This window comes from Pan troglodytes, chromosome 9, assembly GCF_028858775.2.
Source record: "Pan troglodytes isolate AG18354 chromosome 9, NHGRI_mPanTro3-v2.0_pri, whole genome shotgun sequence".
Classification (NCBI taxonomy): domain Eukaryota; kingdom Metazoa; phylum Chordata; class Mammalia; order Primates; family Hominidae; genus Pan; species Pan troglodytes.
Genome location: NC_072407.2, coordinates 10688556 through 10711416, shown reverse-complemented (window position 1 = coordinate 10711416; position 22861 = coordinate 10688556). Strand labels below are relative to the sequence as shown.

Here is a 22861-nt window from a genome sequence, read left to right as displayed (position 1 = left end):
GCCTTCATGATACTGTGTTCTCCTTGGGCTTTCTCTAACTTCTCTGGCTGCTCTTTCTCATTCTCTTCCTCTGTCAGCCCTTAACTATTCCTCATCAATTTTTTCAGAGCCTCCTTTCTCTTCTCACTCTACACTTCTAAATGCCCTCCCTAATCTCATGGCTTTGATTCCTACTTACGTTCCAACTGCCAAATCTCTCTCTCTAGCTAGGTTCCCTCCCTGCCCCATACCATGTATTCATTTGCCTAGTGGAAGTCTTCCCTTGGGGGTCTCACAGGCCCCTCAGACTCCACATGTCCCCAAATGAATGTATTGGTTATGCCTCCTCAGCTCTCCTGCAATCTGACTCCTCTCCTGTGTATTCTTTTTCTCAGAGAATGGTGGCAAGATTCCCAAGGAACAAACTGAGTTGTTACCCTTGGCTCCATCTCCTGAATCCCCCCAAATCCAGCCCATCTTTGAGACCTTTCAATTCTACCTCCTAAATGCCTCTCGTGTCCACTGCCCTTCCCAACGTCAGTCACTCATGCTCAGGCCCTCTCACTCCCGACCTTCTACACTGGCCTCCTAACTGGTCTCTCAGTTTCCACTCTTACTTCCCTCCTTTTATTCCCCCACTGCAGCCTGGCTGGTTTTCTAAAAACTGAATCATTGTCATTAACACTTGTCACTTCTACATTTGATTGACAATACCCCCATGACCAGGCCCCTACTCATCATTTCAATCTCATCTCTTTTCTCTCTCCTAGCACGCTACTTTCCAGCCATTCCTGACTTTCAGTTCCTCCAATGTGGCACACACTCTTTTGCCTCTAGGCCTTTCACATGCTGTTATATCAACCTGGGACATTCTGTCACTTGGCCCCTTTCAAACACTGATCAGATCTGACCTAACTTTCAGGCATCAACTGTCATGTACTTCATTCATTTGTTTATACAGTTAGTGAATGTTTTTGAGCTCCTACCATGTTATATACACGCTCTGTGCTGCACAGCGGGGCACTCTGCTTTCTCTAGAAAGTTTTTCTTGATATTTGGAGTGCTCTGAACTTACTCTGTTATAACACGGTTCTGTCATTGCCTGGATGAGTCTATATCTTCTTATCTTCTGCTAAACTATAAGCACCAGGAAGGTAAGGATAGTCCCCTATCTCCTCTTATTAGGAAGCAATCTAACCTATTTTTTTCTTTTTTGGAGACAAAGTCTCACTATGTCACCCAAGCTGGAGTGCAGTGGTGCAATCATTTCTCACTGCAGCTTCAACCTCCCAGGCTCAGGTGATCCTCCCACCTCAGACTCCTGAGTAGCTGGAACTACAGATAGGTGCTACCATGCCTGAATAATTTTTTGTAGGACAGTGTTTTGCTGTGTTGCCCAGGCTGGTCTTGAACTCCTGGGCTCAAGTGATCCATTGGCAGTGGCCTTCCAAAGTGCTGGGATTACAGGCATGAGCCACTGTGCCTGGCCTAACCTAATATTAATAGTAACTAACATTTATTGAGCTCTATGTGCCAGCACATTTAAATACTTGACATGTAAGATCTTGTTTAATCCTCATCACAACCTTATAAGGTTAGGGAAGTCTCCCTAACCTTTCTGGATCTTTGTTTTCTCATCTGTAAAGTGAGAAAAGAATAGCTACCTCAGAAAGGTGTGGGCAAGGATTCTATCATCTATCTATCTATCCATCCATCTAGATGTAAATGTAGGCATATATTGACATAGACATAAATATTAAGAAATGCCTGAACAAAAAATAAATTTTTGTTGAGTGCAATAATGACAAAATTAACCAGTTAAATATAAGAGAGTAAAGAGATGGAGGGGCCCAGAATGAGTCCTGGGATTTGGCTCAGTGGGTGGTAATATTAGCCTTTTCTTGGGGTGGGGAACACTGGAAGAAGTACACACTATTACGGCTATTGAATGAACGACCAAGGGATCTGACTCTGAATGACCCTGAGACTACGAACATCTCTTATCCAGACCTTTGGCTTACTGTGTTCTGCTCTGGTGTAACTGACTCACAGATCAAGGAATACTAGGACCCCTAAACCAGATCAACAATCCTGGTATTAATCATCTTGGGAAAATGTAGGGCAAAAAACTGGGAAAGGGGATTTCTGTTGCTCTCTGACTTTCTTTTCTTTCTTTGCAACTTAACTGAGTCTTGAGGTCTAATCTAAGCTGTTCATCCTAGGTGGTGAATAGTAGGAGGGCACCAGTAGCTTTAAAACTCCAGGGGATACTATTTATGTAAAACACAGTGAAAACCATATTAGTAGACACGACATACGCCATGTCTCTGGAGTTGTGTGGCACTGGATGATAGTCCTAAAGGCACTTATCAGAAGAGCTGGCTAGGTATTAGGAGCTTAAGACCTGAAACCCTAGTAGAAAGATTATCTGAGTGTGAGCTGGGCACTAGTTCACTGCTCTGAAGTTATACCAGAATATTTATCAACATCTTGTGTAAAAGATGCTATTTTAGAATTCTTCCTATTAAAAACAAAACTGCTCTTTAGTTTGGGAAAACACCTTTAACTAGGAGTATTTGGCTTTAGAAGGTGTGATAAGCCCTATCATCACCAATTTTAGCCAGATATAAGAAGTTTGTTTATTCAAAGAATAAGATTGTTCTGTATGACAGCAAAAGGTTTTGAGGTTTCAACTAGAAGGGAGTGCTAAAGGAAAAATGGGACGGCTCAAAAACATTGTAGAGCAGGTGTTAGAGAGATGAGAGAGGAAAGGAAAAGTTGGTCACTGGAAAATGCCTGGTAGAGGAGGGTGAGTAAGACAATTGAGGACACTCTTGTCTAGTATACCATTATAAATTTACTTCTGGTTTTATGCTATAATACAAATTTCTCCCTGCTGCCATCACCCATCTACATGTCCTCACTGTATACAACAGTTTTGTTTGTTGCTTTTGTGGAAGAAAGGGTATGGGGACAAAGAGTTATGGAAAAAGAGGATAACTCTAAGAGGTGAGTGAGTGGTGACTGAGATGTAATGCCTGCCCCAACCCCCATGGGAGTCTACAGAGATCTTGGCAGCATACTGAACTTCACATGATCATGGTACTAGGGGCAGCCAGAAGCAGATGCTTGGGTTTCACCTGTTATGAAGAATCAATCTGGTCTTAGCTGTATCATGGGAAACTTTTGAACCTAAGCTGTAAAGGAGGAGGCAGCGGAGATCAGAGAGATTTCCTAGGGAAAGGGGAAGCTTAGGGGGACAAGAATTAAGGTTCATTCTGGTTGCTTCCTTTCAAGTCCCCTTTTGGGCTCCTGCTTTGACACCACCATGGAAGCCTCAAAATCATCTCCTTACCTTGCCGGAGTCTTTCAGCTGCTGTTCCAAGTCAAAGATCAGATTGGCATGGGTACCGTGCTCCTTAGTCAGCATTCTCAGATTCTCCAAGGCATGCTGGATCCTGGAGATACAATGTGCTGGTGAGGAAACCCAAAGGAGCAGAAGGAGGTACACTGCAGGGGACGGGACACTCACCGCTGGGCCTTGTTCTTAATCTTCAGGATTGTCTGTTGCTGCAGCATCAGGAAAGTGTCCAGGAAGTCTAGGAAGGTCTTGGGGGTGACGATTGGCAATGCAGGGCACAGGTGCTCATGGTAGTGGGTGGCCGAAAGGTGGATAAGAGCCATGGCTTTGGCCACACTGGGAATTGAGGCCTGGAGGTCTGGGTACTTCCAGGAGCCTGCAATGGGCATGGCTTTAGCCTCACTCTGTGAGCTTGTAGGAAAACAGGAAAGGAAAGGGATCCTCTCCTAGCTCAGGAAGAAGGGTAGGAAATGTGAAGGGGGCTCTGTAGGCTCTAGAGAGGGAGAGAGAGAGACTGACCTAGGTAATAACCCTCATTAGAGCCTGGTAGAGATAAGTGGTAAGGACAAGTAAAAAGGGCTTACCGTCATCAAGGGGTACACTCTGAGCACCCTCCAGGTGATGCTGGGCCACCTTGACCAGGGCAGCTTGGTCCCAGGGTTCATAGCGGTCAATGCTGGCAGTGGCCAGTTGAAGGAGCCTCAGGAAAAGGGTGGAGGGCAGCTGCTTGTGGGCCTGTTTATCTCCAATCAGGAAGAACAGGTGAAGGTGGCTGCACACTTGCTGGTGGAACCTGTGGGCCAGGGCTCAGCTAATGTCCTCCCCTTTACCTTTGCTTGCCCCTCCTGGCCCCAGTCCCAGCCAGACCACTTAGCCCCAATCTTCTCAGCCCTCATGGCAGCCCACAGAATTCCTTTTGGCCTTTTGGCCAAGACAGCGTAAGAGCAGAGCAGATTCGCATATGGGGTTCTTGGCCTCACCTCTGCAACACCATTTCCTTCTTGATGTTCTGTTTGACACCAGGGTTCTCCCTGGGGAGGTGTTCTCCAATGCGGTCCAAATCTGCTTCTGTGTACTGGCCAGGGAAACTGCCTGAGGTTGCCAGGGCCAGGAGGCGATGAAGTGTAGTGAGATCCACACCACTGGGTACCAACAGAGCCACTGGCTGGCTTAACATGCCAGCATGCCAGCTGGCATCTCGTAGACATTGGAGAATGGCCTCCTCTGACCCAGATGGTAGATGAAAGAAATGGGCCTGACAAATGCTAGAAGCCAGAGTGATGGCAGTGTGGCGCCCAGTACCCAGAGCCCCCGAGAGCAGCAGGCCATGCTGCCGGGGCCTGGCCAGCACCCGGACCAGGCGGGCCACGTGCTGGGCCATGGAATGACACCGGGCCAGGTGGGGGCTCAACTTCAGTTGAGCAGCTGAGGTGGCCAACTGCTCCTCTAGCTTCTCCCACTGTCGTTCCAGGTACAAGTTGGGGGTCTCAGAGTTAGGCCCCAGTATCAGCTCCTGACTGAAGACCAGGTCTGAGGGCTTTTCCTGGGGATGTAGTAGTAGCACTGGTAACAACAAGGGTGAGATCAGGTCCATCTGGGGTTTCTTCTGCCACCAAGTCTTGAATGATCTCCTTACCTGGAGCCTATAGTTGGATGCCCCTGTGCCTTTCTCTTGCCTTATCTTGTGACTTATGCTTTCCTTCATCCCCCTGCGTACTGGTCCTGTGGATGGTGTTAGACTTGGATCTCTGGAGTTTGAGACTCTGGCGACCTGAAGGCCATAAGGTTCCTCTTCCTCCTCTGTTTCACTGTTGCTGTTGCTGAAGTCCTCCCACTGGGCCAACTCCCCTTCAGATTCTACTTCAGGCACCCTCTCCTCCTCCTCCTCCTCCTCACTCTCCTGATGGTCCTTGCCCAGGTGCTGGGGCCCTGGCCCACAGCAGAAGACACTCTGAGCTACTACTAGGAGCAGCTTGGCACAGTAGGAGCGTTCCCTGGGGCTGTCCAGCCGGTCACAAAAGGTTCTCTGTGCCTCATGCAACCAAAGACGCACCACATTGCGTGTGGCCATCATAACAGTCAGACAAGTGCCTCGCAGGCCTGACACCCGGTGCAAGTGCTCCTGGTGGTTGGGATAGTCCACAAAACCTCGGGAGCCTATTCTGTTGGGCAGCAGCTGCAGGCTGCTCAATAGGTGGCTCACAGAGTGTAGGGAGAAGTGGTAGTGTGGGTGGAGGGGTGAAGGCATGAAGCAATTGCACACAGCCTCCCAGGCCTCTACTGAGGCCCTAACCAGACCTCGTGCCAGAGCACGCTCCCGTTCCACAGAAGGGAAACGCTCAAGCCAAGCCTGAATGATAGGCACATGTCTGTCCAGCAGGGTGGCCTGGGTCATGCTTTCCAGGGCTAGGACTGTGAAGAGTCGAAAGAGGCGTGGACACAGTGGGCGCTCACAGTATCCTGGCACTGTGACAGTGGCAAGGAAGTTGACTGTAGGCTGCAGTGTCTGCAGTTCCAAGGTGCTGTGGGCATACACAGTGCCATCCATGGCCTGGCGCAGAGTCTCCAACACTGGCTGGCAGCTCTTCTCTGGGTCTATGGGACATGAGGAATAATAATGAGGACATGTAAAAGTCCACATGAGAGTATCAACCTGTTCCCTCTATTCCTGCCACACATGGTTCTAAAGGAATTTTGTGAATCTGACGTGTTGGGACTTGGTCACATTTGAGTAAGCTATTCTCCCTCCCCCACATTCTCCCTAAAATTGAGGAATTTCTTCTCTCTTCTCCCTAGATCCTACCTCTGTGACTTATTATTCATTAACCGAAGGTTAATAATGATAATAATGAATAATAATTCATTAACTGAAGGTTAATGAATAATAAGATTTGGAAGCTGAGAAGGATAGAAACCAGATCGATCACAATTAGCGGGAAAGCGCAATCATTTCAGTCAAAGAGAATACAGTTATATCACATGTGCACTTAAAAAAAAATCAACTTTAGGCTGGGAGGTGGTGGCTCACTCCTGTAATCAACACTTTTGGAGGCTGAGATGGAAAGATTTTTGGAGGCCAGGAGTTCAAGACCAGCCTGGGTAACATAGCAAGACCTTGTTTCTACAAAAAATGAAAAATAAAATAGCTGGGCCTGGTGATGTGTGCTGTAGACCTGTCTACTTGGGAGGCTAAGGCTGGAGGATCACTTGAGCACAAGAGCTTGAGTGAGCCCTGATCGCACCATCCAGCCTGAGTGGCAGAGTGAGACTTTGTCTCTAAAAATAATAATAATAATAAATTTTAAAAATAAATTTTATTAAGACATGATTTACATACAACAAAATGTATACATTTTAAGTGTACAGTTCAGTGAATTTTGACTAATGTACACACCTGTGTCACCACCCCAATGATATTTAGAACATTTTCATCACGCTAGAAAGTTCCTCATGCTCCTTTAAAGCCAATCAATCCCTCTGCCACCACCATCACAGGCATTGTTATTTGATCTGATTTCCATCACTATAGGTTAGCTTTGTCTGTTCTAGAACCTCATATAAATAGAATCATACGGTATGTACTTGATCATGTCTATCTTCTTTTACTCAGCAGGTTTTTCAGACTCATCCATATTTTTGCGTGTTTCCGTAGTTTGTTCCATTTTATTCCTGAGTAGTATTTTTCTGAGAGCCCCCAGTTAAACTGGTGTTCTAGTACCAGAGCAGCCAACAACCCTGCCCTAACAGGAAATAAAGGGGAGCTGAGTGTGGGGGTTTACAGTGTGCCTTTCACAGGATACTTCTTTTATCTGATGGACAGCCTAATGCCTAGTTGTCTGACCTGTGACAGAGAGTCCTTCACACAGAAAACTTATTCTGGTTCTTTAGATAGAAGGACAAATTCAATACACCACAACAATAGGAAACAAGTTCAAAGATTTTTACTTAATCCTGTGCAAGGAGGGCATAATGAGCCGGGAGATCAGTCCTCCATCCTCATGTCACCTGAGGCAGCAATGAAGAGTCAGATTGAGAGAGAGAGACAGAGAGAGAAAGAGACAGAGAGAGAGACAGAGAGGGAGGGAATGAGGGAGGAAAGGAGGGATGGAGGGAGGGACTGGCAGTATATGTAAGGGAATAGGGTGTGGGTCATTTTAAGTTTTCAGGCAAATGCCTGAATGGCCTGTTTTTAAAGGAAAGGAGGCAAAGCAGGGAGCTAGTCTGCTGGGTGGGAGAGGCGCTTCTAAACTCTTATCTCTTGCCACCACCTGGAGCCATTTGGGTGGAGATGTGGATTTACCATTATACAGAACAATGCTGCTATGAATGTTCGTGTATACTAAGTTTGAGGATATGCAGTTCTCATTTTACTTGGGTGAATACCTAAGAGTGGAATTGCTGGGTCATATGTTAAGTAATATTTAATTTTGTAAGAAACTGGCATATATTTTTTATAGTGGATGTACCATTTTACATTCTCACCATCAAAGTGAGAGTTTCAGTTGCTCTACATCTTTGAAAACACTTATTATTGTCAGTCTTTTTAATTATCACATGGTGGTTTAAATTTGCAGTTCACTGATGCCTGATAATATCAAGCATCTTTTTGTATACTGTTGCCCATTCATACATCTTTTGTGAAGTGTAAGTCTTTTGTCCATTTAAAACATTGGGATGATGTTTGTTTTCTTATTGAGTTGTAAGAGTTTTTTATGTATTCTAGGTTCAAGTCCTTTGTCAGATACATGTATCATGCACGTTTTCTCTGTCAGTAGCTTATTTTTTCATTTTCGTAACAGTGTCTTTTGAAGGGCATAGGTGTTCAATTTTGATAAAATTTAGTTTTTGTGCACAAGAAATCATTGCCCAACCAAGGTCACATAGATTTTTCTCCAATTTTTTTCTAAAAATTTTATAGTTTTAGCTTTTACATTTAGGTCTGTGATCCACCTATAATTTATTTTTATTTAGATTTTGAGGTAGAATACATGGTTCATTTTTTTCCATGCATATATCCAGATGTTCCAGCACCATTTTTTGAAAAGGCTATCCTTTCCCCCATTGAATTATCTTGGCACATTTATTAAAAATCAACTGGCCACATATGACTATATATCAGATTTTCTGTTCTATTCCATTAGTCCATATGTATATCCTTATACCAATACCACACTCTCTTCATTACAACAACTGTATAGCAAGTTTTTACATCACTAGTGTAGGTGTCCCAACTTTGTTCTTTTTCAAAGTTGCTTGGCTGCTCTAGATCTTTTGCATTACCATATAAGTTTCAGAATAAGACTGTCAACTTACCAAAAAAAAAATGTTAAGATTTAGCGTGGCATTGCATTGAATCTATAGATCATTTGGGGGAGAATGAAGACCTTAATGATACTGACTCTTCTGATCCATGAACATCATATATTTCTCCATTTATTTACGTTTCCTCTATCTCAGCAATATTTAGTCATTTTCAGTGTACAGATCTTGAATGCTTTTAATTAAATTTATTCCTAAGTATTTTATGCTTTTAAATGACTTTTAAGTGATATTTTAAAATTTCAATTTCCAATGGTTTGTTACTAGGATATAGAAATACAAATGATTTCAATGGATTGATTCTGTATCCTGTGACCCTGATGAATTAACTTATTTATTGTAGTAGTTTTTTATGGGGTTTAAAAAAATATTCCTTTGGGGTCTCTATGTAGACAATCATATTATATATGCCAATACAGACAGTTTTAACTTGTCTTTTCTAATTTTAAAAGCTTTTATTTCTTTTTCTTAATTGCATCGATGTGGTCTCCAGTACAATGTTGAATAGAAGCAGTGAGTATGTTCTTGCCTTTTAACTGATTTTAGGGGGACAGTATTCAATATTTAACCATTAAGTATGTATTTACCTGTAAGTATAATAGATGCTTTTCATCAAATTGAGAAAGTTATCTTCTATTCCTAGTTTCCTGGGAGTCCTGGAATAGTGTTGGAATTTTGTCAAGTGATTTTTATCTACTAATATTACTTACTCATTTGCTCCTTTATTCTGTTAATGTGAGCTACACTGATTGATTTTTCAATGTTTAGTCAGCTTTGCCTTCCCAGGATAGACTCCGTTTGGTCTTAAGATATTATTCTTTTTGTATGTTGCTGAATTTTATTTAATAATATTTCAGTGAGGATTTATTTTTGCATTTAGGTTTATGAAAGATAACAGTTTATTTCTTTGCTTGAAATGTCTTCATCATGGCTTAGTATTCTCCATTTTCTGAAAAAGTATATATAAGTTGTACTTTTTTTCTAAATATTTGATATAATTCAACTGTATAACCATCTGGGACTGGAAACATTTATTATTATGCATTCAAACTTTTCTTAGGTATGAGGCTGTTCATTTTCTATTATTTTTCTTCTTTTGTTCAGGCTTTGACAAGTTGTTTTTGTAAGGCATGTGATATGGTTTGGCTCTGTGTCCCCAACCAAATTTTGTCTTGAATTGTAATCCCCATATGTTGAGGGAGGGACCTGGTGGGAGGTGAGTGGATCACGGGGCCGGTTTCCCCCATGCTGTTCTCATGATAGTGAGCAATTTCTCATAAGTTCTGATGGTACATCTCCTCACCCCACCCCGCCCCCGCCAACTGCTATGTAAGATGTGCCTTGCCTCCCCTTCGCCTTTTGCCACGACTTTAAGTTTCCTGAGGGCTCCCCATCCATGCGGAACTGTGAGTCAATTAAACCTACTTATATATATATATATTTTGGGACGAAGTTTCGCTCTTGTCACCCAGGCTGGAGTGCAATGGCGCGATCCTGGCTCACTGCAACCTCTGCCTCCCAGGTTCAAGTGATTCTCCTGCCTCAGCCTCCCAAGTAGCTGGGATTACAGGTGACCCCCACCACACCCAGCTAATTTTTGTATTTTTAGTAGAGATGGGGTTTCACCATGTTGGCCAGGCTGGTCTCAAACTCCAGACCTCAAGTGATCAACCTGCCTCAGCCTCCCAAAGTGCTGGGATTACAGGCGTGAGCCACCATGCCCGGCCTAACCCTGTTTTCTTTATGAATTACCCAGTCTCAAGTAGTTCTTTATTGCAGTGTGAAAACAGATGAATACAGCATGTATCCATTTCACCTAAGTTGCTAAATTTATTAGCATAAAGTTTTCCATAATTTTCCCTTATCCATTTTTTAAAACTTTTTTTTTAAAAATGAGGGTCCCACTATGCTGCCCAGGCTGGTCTTGAACTCCTGGCCTCAAGAAATCCTCCTGCCTAAGCCTCCCTCCCTAGTAGCTGGGATTACAGGTGCATGCCACCATGCCTGGCTCCCCTTTTTTTTGGAGACGGAGTCTCGCTCTGTCGCCAGGCTGGAGTGCAGTGGTGCAAATCTCACCTCACCGCAACTTCCACCTCCCTGGTTCAAGCAATTCTCCTGCCTCAGCCTCCCGAGTAGCTGTGATTACAGGCACATGCCACCATGCCCAGCTAATTTTTGCATTTTTAGTAGAGACGGGGTTTCACCATGTTGGCCAGGATGGTCTCAATCTCCTGACCTCGTGATCTGCCCTCCTTGGCCTCCCAAAGTGCTGGGATTACAGGCGTAAGCCACAGTGCCCGGCCCTGGCTCCCTTTTTATCCTTTTAAATATCTTTAATAAAACCTCTTTCATTCCTGATATTCAAAATTTATGTTTTCCTTTTTATTTCTTGATTTGTGTTAATAGGCGATTGTCAATTTTATCTTTTTCAAAGAAACAAAATATGGCTTTGTTGATATTCTCCATTGTTTGTATGTTTTTCTATTTCACTGATTTCTGCTCTGTTCTTTATTATTGATTTCCTTTTCATTGCTTTGGGTATAACTTGCTCTTCTTTTTCTAGAGTCTTAAGCTGAAAATTTAGGTCATTGATTCCAAGCTTTTCTCTCTAAGATAGATATTTAAAGCTATAACCTTTAGTTGCATCTCACAAATTTTGATACGTTTTGTTTTCATTATTATTTAGTTCAAAACATTTTCTAATTTCTCTTGTAATTTCTTTTTTGGTACATTATTTAGAAGAGTGTTGTTTAATTTTAAAGAATTTGGAAATTCTCTAGGCATCTTATCAATATTTGTATTGTTATGGTCAGATAAAATATTATTTAAAATGTTAATCCTTTGAAATTTGTTGAGACTTATTTTGTAACCCAGCATATGGTCTATCTTGGTGAATGTCTCATGTGCGTTTGAAAAGAAGGTGCATTTTGCAGTTGGTGAGTATAATGTTTTGTAAATGTCAGTGTGTTGCTAGTGTTATTCAGATCTTTAATGTCCATACTTTCTTGCTCCTTGTCTTATCAGTTATTGTGAGAGGCATATTAATTTCTTACTATGATTTCAGATTTACTATGTCTCTTTTGTTTCTATTGGCTTTTTTCCCCTATACTTAAATGTCTATTTTAGGTGTGGACACATATAAGACTTTTGTCTTTCTGATGAGTTGAATCTTTCAATTATGAGATGTCCTTTTCTATCTCTGGTAATATCCTTTGTCTTAAAGTGCTTTGGTATTAATATTGCCACATCAACTTCCTTATGCAAACTATTTCTGTAGTAAATATTTTGCATTAAAAACTTCTTTTAATCTATCTGTGTTTTTATATTTAAAGTGCATCTTTTGGACAGCATATAGCTAGATCTCAGGGTCAGTTTCTATTCTATTACTTGCTTCTTCTTGACAGCAGGTCACATTATTTTCTGGGGGTTTTTGTTGGCATGTCTATTCATTTTTTATTTTATACTAGACGTTTTGGTGGTTGTCACTCAAGGACACCTTTTACATTCTGCCAGCAGTAATATTCTTCACTCTACAATGTTGCTGAAGTCTCTTCTCAGCTGAAATCTCTTCATATATCTGACTGTACCACTCTTTACTCCTTCTATTGTCTCTAATTTTGTGCAAATTCATTGCAAAGACCAAATAATATAGCTGGAAGGAACTACAGGTTTTGGAACCAAACAGACTTGAATTTTAATCTTGGTTCTGACACTTAATAGCTAGGGTATCTTGGGCAAGTTCTAAAATCTCTGTCTCTGTTTCTTCATCTTTAAAAGAATTGCAAAAATTCCCCATCTTACTTGGCTTTTATGAGCACTGAAGATGACATAGACATATCATAGAGCACATAGTAGATATTCAATAAATTGTACCGGCTATTAAGTATGAATACATCTGGTTCAAGTTTTCTACATCTCATAAGAGACTTCGCGGTTTAACTGGATAGCCTATCCAATGCTTCAGCCTATTGACTTCCTTGACTCCAACAACCTCTACCTAAAATTCACTTCCCAATCCCATGGCCATATTTAGAAACTCTCATCATCTAGAGGCATACCACTTTAGAAACTTTACACTTCAATATCCCAAATTTTTATCAAGATTTTTCTCCTTTCCTTTGTTATCTTGTCTTCTACAAACTTTTATTGAGCACTTACTTCCTGTTGGGTCTATCAAAATGAATGAGACAAATTTCTGTTCTCTGTTCTCATAAATCTCCAAGTGTGGTGAAAGGGACAGATAGGCAAGCATACAATAATAAAATCATGGTTATCACAGATTATTGTACAGAGCACAGGATGGATATCTAACCGAGCCTATGGATCAGGCTTCCTGGAGAAGCTACTGCCTTAGGTAATTTAGAAATAATAAGTAGAATTTAGCCACATAGAGAAGGCAGAGAGGACAGCAATCCCAGGGTCTAGAGGAAGCCTGACTTGTTGAGTCCAATTAGAGAGAGTGTAAGAGGACACAGAAGAAAGCCTCATCACAGAAAGCTTCGTAAGAGCATTTGTCAGATTTCCAAGTAAAGATCATCTGAACCATGGAAATAAGTGGAAAGATTCAAGAAATATGAAGGAGGTAGGATTGAAAAGACATGGTGACTGGATATTGCTGAAGGAGAATGAGATGTCAACAAGATTTCTGGCTTACACGACTGGCTGGATGGTGAAACTAAGAGGACAGACAGGAGCAGATTTTGGCCGCGGGGAGATGATGAGCTCAGGATTGGGTCTGAGGTACCAACAGGACAACAAGGTGGAGACGTACAGTAGACAGCTGGATAGACAGATCTGGTGCTTAGAAAAGAAGTGAGATTGGAGACAGAGATTTAGCAAAGCAGAGATGAGGCCATGAGAGTGGATGGGATTGTTCAGGGCGCATATGTAGAATGAGAAGATATTAAGAACAGAACACTAAAGTTAGATCTACAGACATATATTTGAGAGTCAATGAATATTGCTAGGGATTTTATAGTCTCAAGAGATGACAGTAGCTCCTTTCTTCCCTCTTCGCAGCTCCTCACCAGAAGTGGCTAGGTGCAGATCCTCCAGCAAGAAGAGGAGGGAGGGTTTAGAATCCTGGTGATGCCCAGGCTGTGGGCTGGCTTGTGTTTGGCCCTGGATTCCTCTGCTCAGCAGGAGACGGAGGTGGGAGGAACTGAAGGCAGGGTGGATGGGGCTGTATATGTAAGGGTGATGTGGCTCTACCAGCACCTCCACAAAGGCTGACTTCCCTGTTGCTGCCTCTCCAGCCAGCAACACTGGCTGTCCCCCTGACAGAAGCAGGTCCACCACATACAAGAGCCGTTCAGTCTGCAAGACAGAAGTGGGACTTACTGCAGCACCTCCAGTATAAGACAGTAATCTAGCTGAAAATAAAAGTCTAGGGGACTTTTCCTAGAGCTGTACTTGGAAAATATTTCATGTATTCTTGTGATTGTGAAAATATATCAAAGAAAGGGCGCAGGTGGGCCTCAGCTGATCTTTGAACATGGATTACCCCTAAAATAAGTCCTGAAGTTCTAACCCTAGCTCTTGCCTTACTGTCCTCACACCTGGATAGAAGGGTGAAAGGTGCCCAAAGTTCCTTTGATGTGGCTGCTCAGGTATTGGCCAGTGAAGGGGACCAGTGTTCCATCTTCAGGGCTTACATGTAGATCAAACACCAAGGCTGAGGGTGGTGGCTCAGGGTAGTTGGAGAGGCGACTAATAGAATCCCTTATGAAGGTATCAAAGATGGGCCAGAACCTGCTCAGATGGACACACAGGCAAAAGCGTCAGACAGTTACACCACTTCCATTTATGACACACTCACATACTCCACCATACCCTAACAGTGATGTCATGTGGGTTTTTACTTCCATGGGCCAGTCCATCTCAGCCCTCTGCATCTCCCATCCCCCATCCTGGTAGGTACCTGGAGGGAAGGTGGGCTCCAAAGCCCCAGATCACGGCAAAAAGAAAACTGCTGACAGCCAGCAAGTGTTCCCTGCACTTATTTGGCACATCGTCACTGTCAACCTGGGACCGGTTTAGAAAGCTGCTTTTTGAAGACCTGAAGCTTTGGGCCACAGGATCACTATAGCTGAGGTCCTCTGTGAAAGTTGCCATGGCCACGATAGGAGCCCCAGTAGAAAAAGGTGGAAGGTGAAAGAAAGAAAAAAGGTTGACAGTATTACTTTTCACTCCTGGCCCAGATCCACCAAAGAACACACGCCCCAGGCTCCAGCTATATACCCCAGCTACCCTTAAGGCCCCATCTCTCTCAAACCAGCCCGTCCATCTTCTCACCTGGGCCAGGGGCCTTCTCCTCCTTTAGGCGAAGGTGGAGGTCAAGCAGACTATGCAAGATGCGTGCCATGCTGGTAACTTCTGCCACACCTGCACAAACAGCCTGCTGCCCGTGTACCTGCAGCAGAGAGCTGACACCTTGGCAGGTGAGGAATCGCAATGTTGCAGGCACCAGAACCTCAGCCATGTGGTTGAGCTCAGCGACTGTCCGGTGCTGCAGGTGGTACTCATAAGGAAGGGATGCCATCAGGGCACTAAGTATACACTGCCAAGTCTGCTCTCCACCACACCAGACTAGGGCACAACAGCCTACCACTGTGGGGGATATGCCTGTTGTGTCAGCCACCTCCATCAAGAGAAAGGTGCCTGGGGGTCGTGCTATCTGCTGTCCACTGGGGAGACTAAGCTGGGGAAGCTCACTCAGGAGGCAAGTGATGGAGTCCAGCCAAGCAGCATTGGAGGCTCCATCACATATTATCCAGTGCTGGATCCCGATTGATTCCTCTGTCTGCCTCTTTTGGCCCATGTTGTTACACTGACCGGCTGCACGAAGTACCTTGGGAAAGATGCCATGATGCCAGCAGGAGCCCTCTAGCCATCCCAGGAACTCCTGGGGGCTGAGGCCACTGGGGTACAGGTGGGTAATTTCCACAGGCTGGCAGCCTTGGGTTGAGGTGTCCTCCATGGCTGCCAGCCGATTCTGGATCTTAAATAAGCTGTGCCAACAAGTGGTCTTACCGCTGCCTGCAGGGCCCAGGAGCAGAATGCCTGAGGCCCGGCTCAGGGCCTGGCTCAACTGTTCCAAGGACCCCAAAATGTCAGGGCTGGGATCCAGACCTACCTGTTGCAGTTCCTCCACCACCAGTGGCTTCATCAGCTTGTAAGTCATAGGTTCTGCCAGCACTTGGCTGGCGCTAGGGAAAAGCGCACACAACAGCCCTTGGAGGTTGTGCAGGTGGAGCCCATTGAGAATGCTAAACAGTGGTGAGCGCAGTAGGGCATGCAGTAGGGCAGCCTCCTCAATGGCAGCTAGGCTGCGAGGCTTCTGGCACTTCAGTTCCTCCTTGGTCACATTTAGTGTCCGTATTGTGTCTTCCAGTATCTGCTTGAGCAGTGGCAGGCGGCAGGGCAGGGGCCCAGACACCAGCTCACGCTCTAGAGAGAAGAATTTGGATAGGCGGGTAGCCATCTGGAAGGCATCCCTCATCCCTGCACCCAGCAGAGTCAGCTCTGCCACTTGCCGCAGATCAGGCAATGCCAATGCCACAGGCCGCAGCAGCAGGTGCAGGTTGGCAGGCACAGCAGAGCTCAGGGCACGCAGTACCAGGAGACAGCCATAGCCAAGGCGCATAGACACATGATGTTTTTCAAAGAAGCTACTGCCAAGGAGCTGGGGCTGGGTGGGGTCTATGGTGCTTGTGTTTCGGGAAGCCTCCTGGTACAGTGGGGCATACAAGTGGTGCAGTTCACCCAGGCGCTGGCCCAGGGCAGAGAGCAAGCCAGGGGGCAGCTGATGAACTTTCTCCAACAGCAGCCAGGCACCGCCCTGCAGGGCACCATTCAGATAGTTGCTCAGGCATTGAGCCTCTATCTGAGGTGAGCAGGGTAGCATCACCAGCTGGCGGCCCAGGGCCTGTGCCAGGCTGTTCACTATAGCTCTCTTGCCCACACCATTAGGACCCAGTACGGTCCCACAGGCCACCTCCTCTAGGGCCAATAATAGTACCAGGGCTGGCCGTTCAGGCAGTAGGCTGGGTAGAGGCCCTAGTCTAGGTCCCAGATACTCGTAATTGTACAGGAAGGACCTGCCTAGCACATCTATCCAGCATGCCGCTGGTGACAGAGAGGGTTCAGAAGATGCAATAGTCTTAAGACTCTGTAGGGGGCTTTTGGGGATTATGTGAGGTGAACCCAAGTGATACTTGAGTTGGCGGACCCAGTGAAAGTCTGTGAGATCACTGACCTGGTGCTGTTCCAGCAGCTGTGCTATATCCCGGTGAGTCACTGCCATGACCAGCAGGGCACTGAGAAGGCTGGTCTGGCGGACAGAAGGCAGGGACTGCCCACCTTGGGAAGCCCTCTGGGCCCGCATAAAATTCACCAGTACCTCAAGCTTGCGCATATGCATGGAGACCATGGCCAGGGTACCCCACTCAAGCAGAGCCTCCTCCATCTCGGCCCGCCATACCACCTCCTCTGCCACCAGCACACACTGCCATGGGAAGGCCTGAACTAAGTCGATCCAGTGCTGGACATACAGTTGCAGGTACAACTTGTTTTGCTTGGGCAGTTGCTTGAGGGCCTCACCTAGAGATGGGCCTTGAGCAAGGCGAGCAGCCACACAGCCCTGCAGCATGTGCACCAGTGCCAAGCGCAGACATTTCTCCAGAGAGGCCAGCCACTTAGGGAGATCTGGATGCAGAAGAAGGGGACCCTGCAGCTTCACCTCCTCCCCACCTGCCCCTAGCACTGCAAGTGCCTCCACCTGAGTCTGTGTGTTTGGGCTTGACTCCCAGTCATCTGTGTTTTTCTCACCAGTTGGGCAAGACCTGAAGCTCACAGCATGCACATGAGGAAAGCAGCGTCGTACCCATAGCTGGGCTTCGCATGATTCCAGTCGAGCAGCCAGCAGGGCTACCAGCTCACTGTCACTAAGGAAGAAGAGGCGGGGGAAGTGAGCACACACCCCATAGAGCACGCTCTCCAGACTCATGATGATGCCCTCCAGCTCCACCGATCCTGCTTGCAGCAGTTGTTGCAGCTGCTGGCCTTGGAAGTAAGGGCTCCTCTTGGCACTGGGCACTACAAGTGACAGAACCATGGGGTCAGCTACAGAGATGCGCATCAGTGTTCGATACTGGTCATCCATGACCTTGAAACGAGAGTTCTGTGGTGAGGGAGAGGATAAAAGTGAGGGCCAATATGAAGTGGCAGCTCCCCTTTCCCACGCTGAGCCCTGCTATTCAGGAACCCTTCTTGCCCTCTCTGCCTCAACCCCCTTCCCTACCAGGTCAGCATTAGGAAACTGGATCTTCATCTCATGCAGAACTTTATTCAGAAAAATCCACTTCTGCTGGAAAGTCAGCCACACCTCCAGCAGGGCACCTGTGTAAGCAGCCAGAGGAATGCTGGTGGGAAACACTAGGGTTCTACCTTCTGCAGGGGAGTCCACCCTGCTCCTGACCTCTCAGGTACCCCACCAGCCCAAGCAAAATACTCTGCCCAGCAGGACTCAGGGACCTTGCTTGAGGGAGAAAACACCTTCACTGTGAATAAAAACCTGATCTCTTCATCCCAAGAAACAGCCCTGAAGGAGGTCCTCACTCTGTTCTTCATATCTTCTCTCACCCAACCTCCACCTCTCACCCCCATCCCTCTGGGACATCCTGCCTCAGGTCTCACCCATCAGCCTGGCTAGAGGCCTGCACTTACCCAGGCCATGCATGATGGCCACCCACTCCAAAGCTATTTTGTTTAAATCTCCTGACTTTTCGATGGCCAAGATCTTGGACAACACCTGAAGACTTTCCTGGATGGAATCCTGCAGGTTGCTGTAATCTAAGACAGAAAAAGCTGAACTGGCAGTCAGATGAGGCAAGGGCCGGGGCTGGGGGAGAGAAGAGCAGACCAGGGGAACCTTCCAGGAGAGGCAGTTACGGAGACCCTGACGCCCTTTCTGTCTTTTTCTTTCCCTTTTTTTTTTTTTTTTTTTTTTTTTTTTTGAGACAGAGTCTCGCTTTGTTGCCCAGGCTAGAGTGCAATGGCACGATCTCAGCTCACTGTACTATGCTTCCTGGGTTCAAGCAATTCACCTGCCTCAGCCTCCTGAGTAGCTGGGATTACAGGTGTGTGCCACCATGTCCGGCTAATTTTTTGTATCTTTAGTAGAGACGGGGTTTCACCATGTTCGTCAGGCTGGTCTCGAACTCCCAACCTCAGGTGATCCACCCACCTCAGCCTTCCAAAGTGCTGGGATTACAGGTGTAAGCCACCATGCCCAGCTGCCCTTTCTGCCTTTAAGGATTCCATCAGCCAATATGTAGAGCCAGTAAAGCACTGGGGTCTCAAAATGGTGAGAGAAGAAGCTCCTCCTTTCCCAAGGGACTGTGGGCAGACTCCAGGCCAGCTAATTTTCCTGACTAGCTGCTATGAGTATCCACCTAACTCCATGGCAGTGCTTTGTAAGAACTAGAGCCTCTAGCCCGGGAAGAGGGCTGAATGGCTCCAGGACCCTACATAATATTTCTATAGCAAGAATGCCCATTCTGTCTTAAAAGGGGTCCTGGTAGAGAAGCTGAGAACAAACTTTTCTCTCATAGTCTTAGTACTTGGCTCCCTGGTGCTGCTTAAAGAGTTATCCCTTCATGCCCCAAGTGCTTGGTAAGACTAGGGCTGGAAATGAGGTAGGGACACTAATTGGGGTAAAAATGAGAAGAATCAAGAAAGGAGGTTTATTCAGACACATGTAGGACTCTCCAAACATCCCTGGTGGGAAGAAAACTCATTATCCTGCTCTCAGAGTCACAAAACTTTTACTCCACTCTCTAGAGAAAACAGCACTGGACTAATGCTTTCAGCCCCTCTGTCTATCTTCTTCCCTTACTCTTCCCCATGTGAGGAGGCAAAGAGGCCCATCTTTTATGCTCTATGGGATATGAGGCAGGCCACAGTCCTCTACACAGCTACCTGCGTAACTGTACTTCAGCTTTCCTCTGCATATCCACACAGACCTCAAGTTCTCAATTAATTGGGGGAAGGTTATGACGAGGTAGCACGAAGTCTCACTTGACCTAGATCCAAGCTGTGTCTGCCAACATGATATATAAAAAGCACAAACTTCCTTGGGGGTGATGGTTCTGATAGTATACTTTCATTTTCATATATATCCTTGTTCTCATTTGGTTAAGAATCTAAAGGGGAGATTAATAATTTGTAGGTGTGCCCAATCCTGTAACAACCTATCTTCTTGAGGTAAGAATTAAATATATAACAAGTCCGTCATTTGGGGTTTATTTGGGTGAATGAAGTCACCAGCTTCATGGTGTGTGGCCACTACAAAGATGTGGTCCTTGGTTAACATGCCCGGAGTTAACAGGAAAAGAAAGCCTGGTACAGAGAAAGGAGAGAACCCATAGGGAGAAACCTCAACCACACAAGTGCTTGGTGCAAATGCTAGCTTAGAGAGAGAAGGGAAAACTGAAAAGGAGCAAAGGTGGAGGAAGGGCTGTGAGCTCAGGAAAGACTGGCAGGACCCAGGCTGGTATCTGAAATTATGCCCACAGGCATCCCAAGGCCCAGATTATCCAGAGCCTTTACTTTGTACTATGAATTTTTATTTATTACTTTTAGTAGCAGAGAAATCTAAGGATGAGGCAGAAAAGTGGTAGAGATCAAGTAGGAGCAGATTGGCAAAGTGTGGAACCAGGGTCAGAGATGGGCAAATGGATTAGCATAAAATGTGCTCAGGACAAAAGTGGGAAGACAATCTCCTTTCAATCTTGGTGCAAATGTTAACTGCAGACATCCAGCCTTTGTGTCAGTCCACACCAAAACTTAAGAGTCCTTAATAAGGGCGATGTGAACAAGGGGGCTGGGTGCCATTTATCAATGTGCTGCAAATGGCTGGAAAAGGCATCCCTAACCAAATACTGGATATAAAGAGGTGATAAGGATAAAGAATTTGGGTAATAAGGAACATCTATATTAGAATGGAAAGGACCTACATTCTCCTCTATGCAGAAGTTGAACCAGTTACACATCTTGCCTAGTTGACTTCTACCTAGCTTCAGTCCACCCACTTTTCTTTCCCCATTGCTACCATCCTCATCTAGACCACTATTATTTTTCACTTGGGTTATACCAGTCATCCCTTAACTGATCTTTCAATTTCCATTCCTCGCCTCCCTTCGATCCATTCTCCATATTGAAACCAGAATGATATTGTTAAACTAAAATCTAATTATGTTACTACCCACAAAAAACATGCAGTGACCCTCTATTGTTTTCATGTTATTGAGTAAATTATTAATGTGGCCCACAAGACTTTGCATGATCTGATCCTCTCCAGTTCCACCTGCTCCATCCCCTCCTCCACTATTCTTTGGGATCCAGCCACAGAGCAATAGAAGCTCTTTTATTCATGCTCCCCATTCTTACCATCAAATATACTGACTAAAGCCCTAACTGAACTGAAACTCGCAGATTTCAAGCTATTCTTTAGAAGACCCAAACATTTTTGCTTCCACTAGTTAAAGTGTGTGCACACTAAGAATAAGAGTGTGTTTGCACATCTATTTATGTGAGTTATGTTGTGATTTTAAGTAAAGAGTTGAATCTAATATTGTAACAACCACTGACACATTGGTGGGGGGAAAGTTGCTGTTTCTATGGAAACCACAGAAAGCTTCAGTAAAGGCAAACTGATTAAACATATGCTATTAGGTATAGGCAAGTCAATTTTTATAAATTGGGAACTTATAATAAAAACCTGGAAAAGTCACATAGAGACACTGTCTTCTATGTAACTCCCATACTGTCTTAATCTCCTTGGAAGTCCTCTCCCCACCTCCCTCTCTCCACACAGTGCCCAGCTTCTGCAGCTAAGGCCCTTCCCTTCATAAGGACTTTAAAAGTGTCTTCATGTTGCTGCCCAACTTTGCAGAAAGTGAAAGCAGAAATAGTAGACAATACATTAATGCAAGAAAGGCAGTGAGGAACTATCAAATCAAACAAAAGCTCTTGTCATTAGGTTAAAACGTTAGTAAATATATGTACATGTATGTATTTTAAGCTAAAATAAAAATCTCAAACTATGTATGCATCATTAGCTTTTTGGATTCACCAACTGGGTTCTAGTTGCGTTGAATAAGAAAATTCTCCTCTATTGGCAATGCCCTAGCTATATCATCTTGGATGCTTATGTAAATGCTGTTCCCTTTGTCTGGTCTGCCCTTCTCACCTGGCAAGTTTGGCAAACTCTTACTCCTTCAAAAAGTCAGTATAAGGCCTCTGCCTAAAGAAGACTTCTCTAATTCTCTCTCTGGTTCTTTGAGCTGGTCCTCTCTCTGAGATTCTACTGCCCTCAGTAAGGTGCTCCATTGTGTTTATCCCTATAGTATTGTCTGTCTCTCACTGGACTCAGAAATTTCTGAGGGACAGGGATACTGTCTGTAAGTCTCAAGGTCTCCTGTGTTTAGCACAGAGGAGGCAGGTTTGATGAGGGAGAGAATAAAGAAATGAATTAATGAATAAGGTATAAAATCAGACAGCAGGGTGCAATCTAGAGGACAGAGCATTGAAAGGTGTAGATAACTGACTATGAGGAATTTCTGAGGGTACCCAGAAAGGGGAGGACCTTTGCTGAAGGACCCAGGCATTGAGTAGAGATGGGTGAGGGGAAGGGGATCCCAAGGAGATTAAGACAGTAGGGGGGCTACATGGAAGACACTGTCTCAGAACAGACTAATGTCTTAGGCTGTCTAGTAAGGATGGGGCCCTGGCTAGAGAATCAGATCTGGCAGGCCTTGATGGATATGGTGGATGAAAATGGCCCCCAGCAGGGGGCTTTCACTAGGTCACTAGGTCTGGGTCTCACCTGAGAGGATGAAGGTGCCACTATCTTTGTCCACTACCTCCCATTGGGGGCTGCGGAGCACCTGCCTCTTGGAGCGCTCTGAGGCTGGGGGCTCGTAGGGTACATGCAGGATGAAGTTGAGCAGGCGCAGCTGGCGCACTTCCCAGTACCGCTGCAACCACCGTATAGTCTCTTGGGCATGAATTCGTTCATTTTCATTCTGCCAGACCTGGAACAGCTGGGTCTCAGGAACCAGGATTGGGTAACTGCTTCGGGGACAGGCTTGGAGCTGGGACTTGGGGATTGGATCTGAGGCAGAACTCAAGGGCCAGGGC

General features: G+C 45.3%; 2 protein-coding genes across 9 annotated transcripts in view; one reads left to right on the top strand and one right to left on the bottom strand.

Moving 5' to 3' along the window:
• Positions 1–22861, bottom strand: part of DNHD1 (dynein heavy chain domain 1) — a 74380-nt gene that overhangs the window by 9388 nt on the left and 42131 nt on the right. For 5 of the 6 annotated variants that reach the window (XM_063782674.1, XM_063782673.1, XM_063782675.1 and 2 more), the window contains 11 exons: positions 22548–22755; positions 18386–18526; positions 17961–18058; positions 14954–17840; positions 14580–14757; positions 14218–14410; positions 13687–13975; positions 4321–5935; positions 3925–4133; positions 3512–3716; positions 3335–3437 (listed from right to left, as the gene is read on the bottom strand). In XM_063782674.1, the coding sequence (XP_063638744.1) occupies positions 3335–3437; positions 3512–3716; positions 3925–4133; positions 4321–5935; positions 13687–13975; positions 14218–14410; positions 14580–14757; positions 14954–17840; positions 17961–18058; positions 18386–18526; positions 22548–22755 (6126 nt within the window). The remainder of the gene's footprint in view (positions 1–3334; positions 3438–3511; positions 3717–3924; positions 4134–4320; positions 5936–13686; positions 13976–14217; positions 14411–14579; positions 14758–14953; positions 17841–17960; positions 18059–18385; positions 18527–22547; positions 22756–22861) is intronic. The other variant, XM_054661986.2, reaches the window with a different exon arrangement.
• Positions 1–22861, top strand: part of RRP8 (ribosomal RNA processing 8) — a 105386-nt gene that overhangs the window by 41530 nt on the left and 40995 nt on the right. The window contains exon 8 of one of the 3 annotated variants that reach the window (XR_008537958.2): positions 9153–9171. The exons of the other annotated variants lie outside the window; for them this stretch is intronic. The gene's annotated coding sequence lies outside the window, so the exon portion shown is untranslated. Of the gene's footprint in view, positions 1–9152; positions 9172–22861 lie in introns of those variants that run through there. 3 annotated transcript variants of the gene reach the window in all.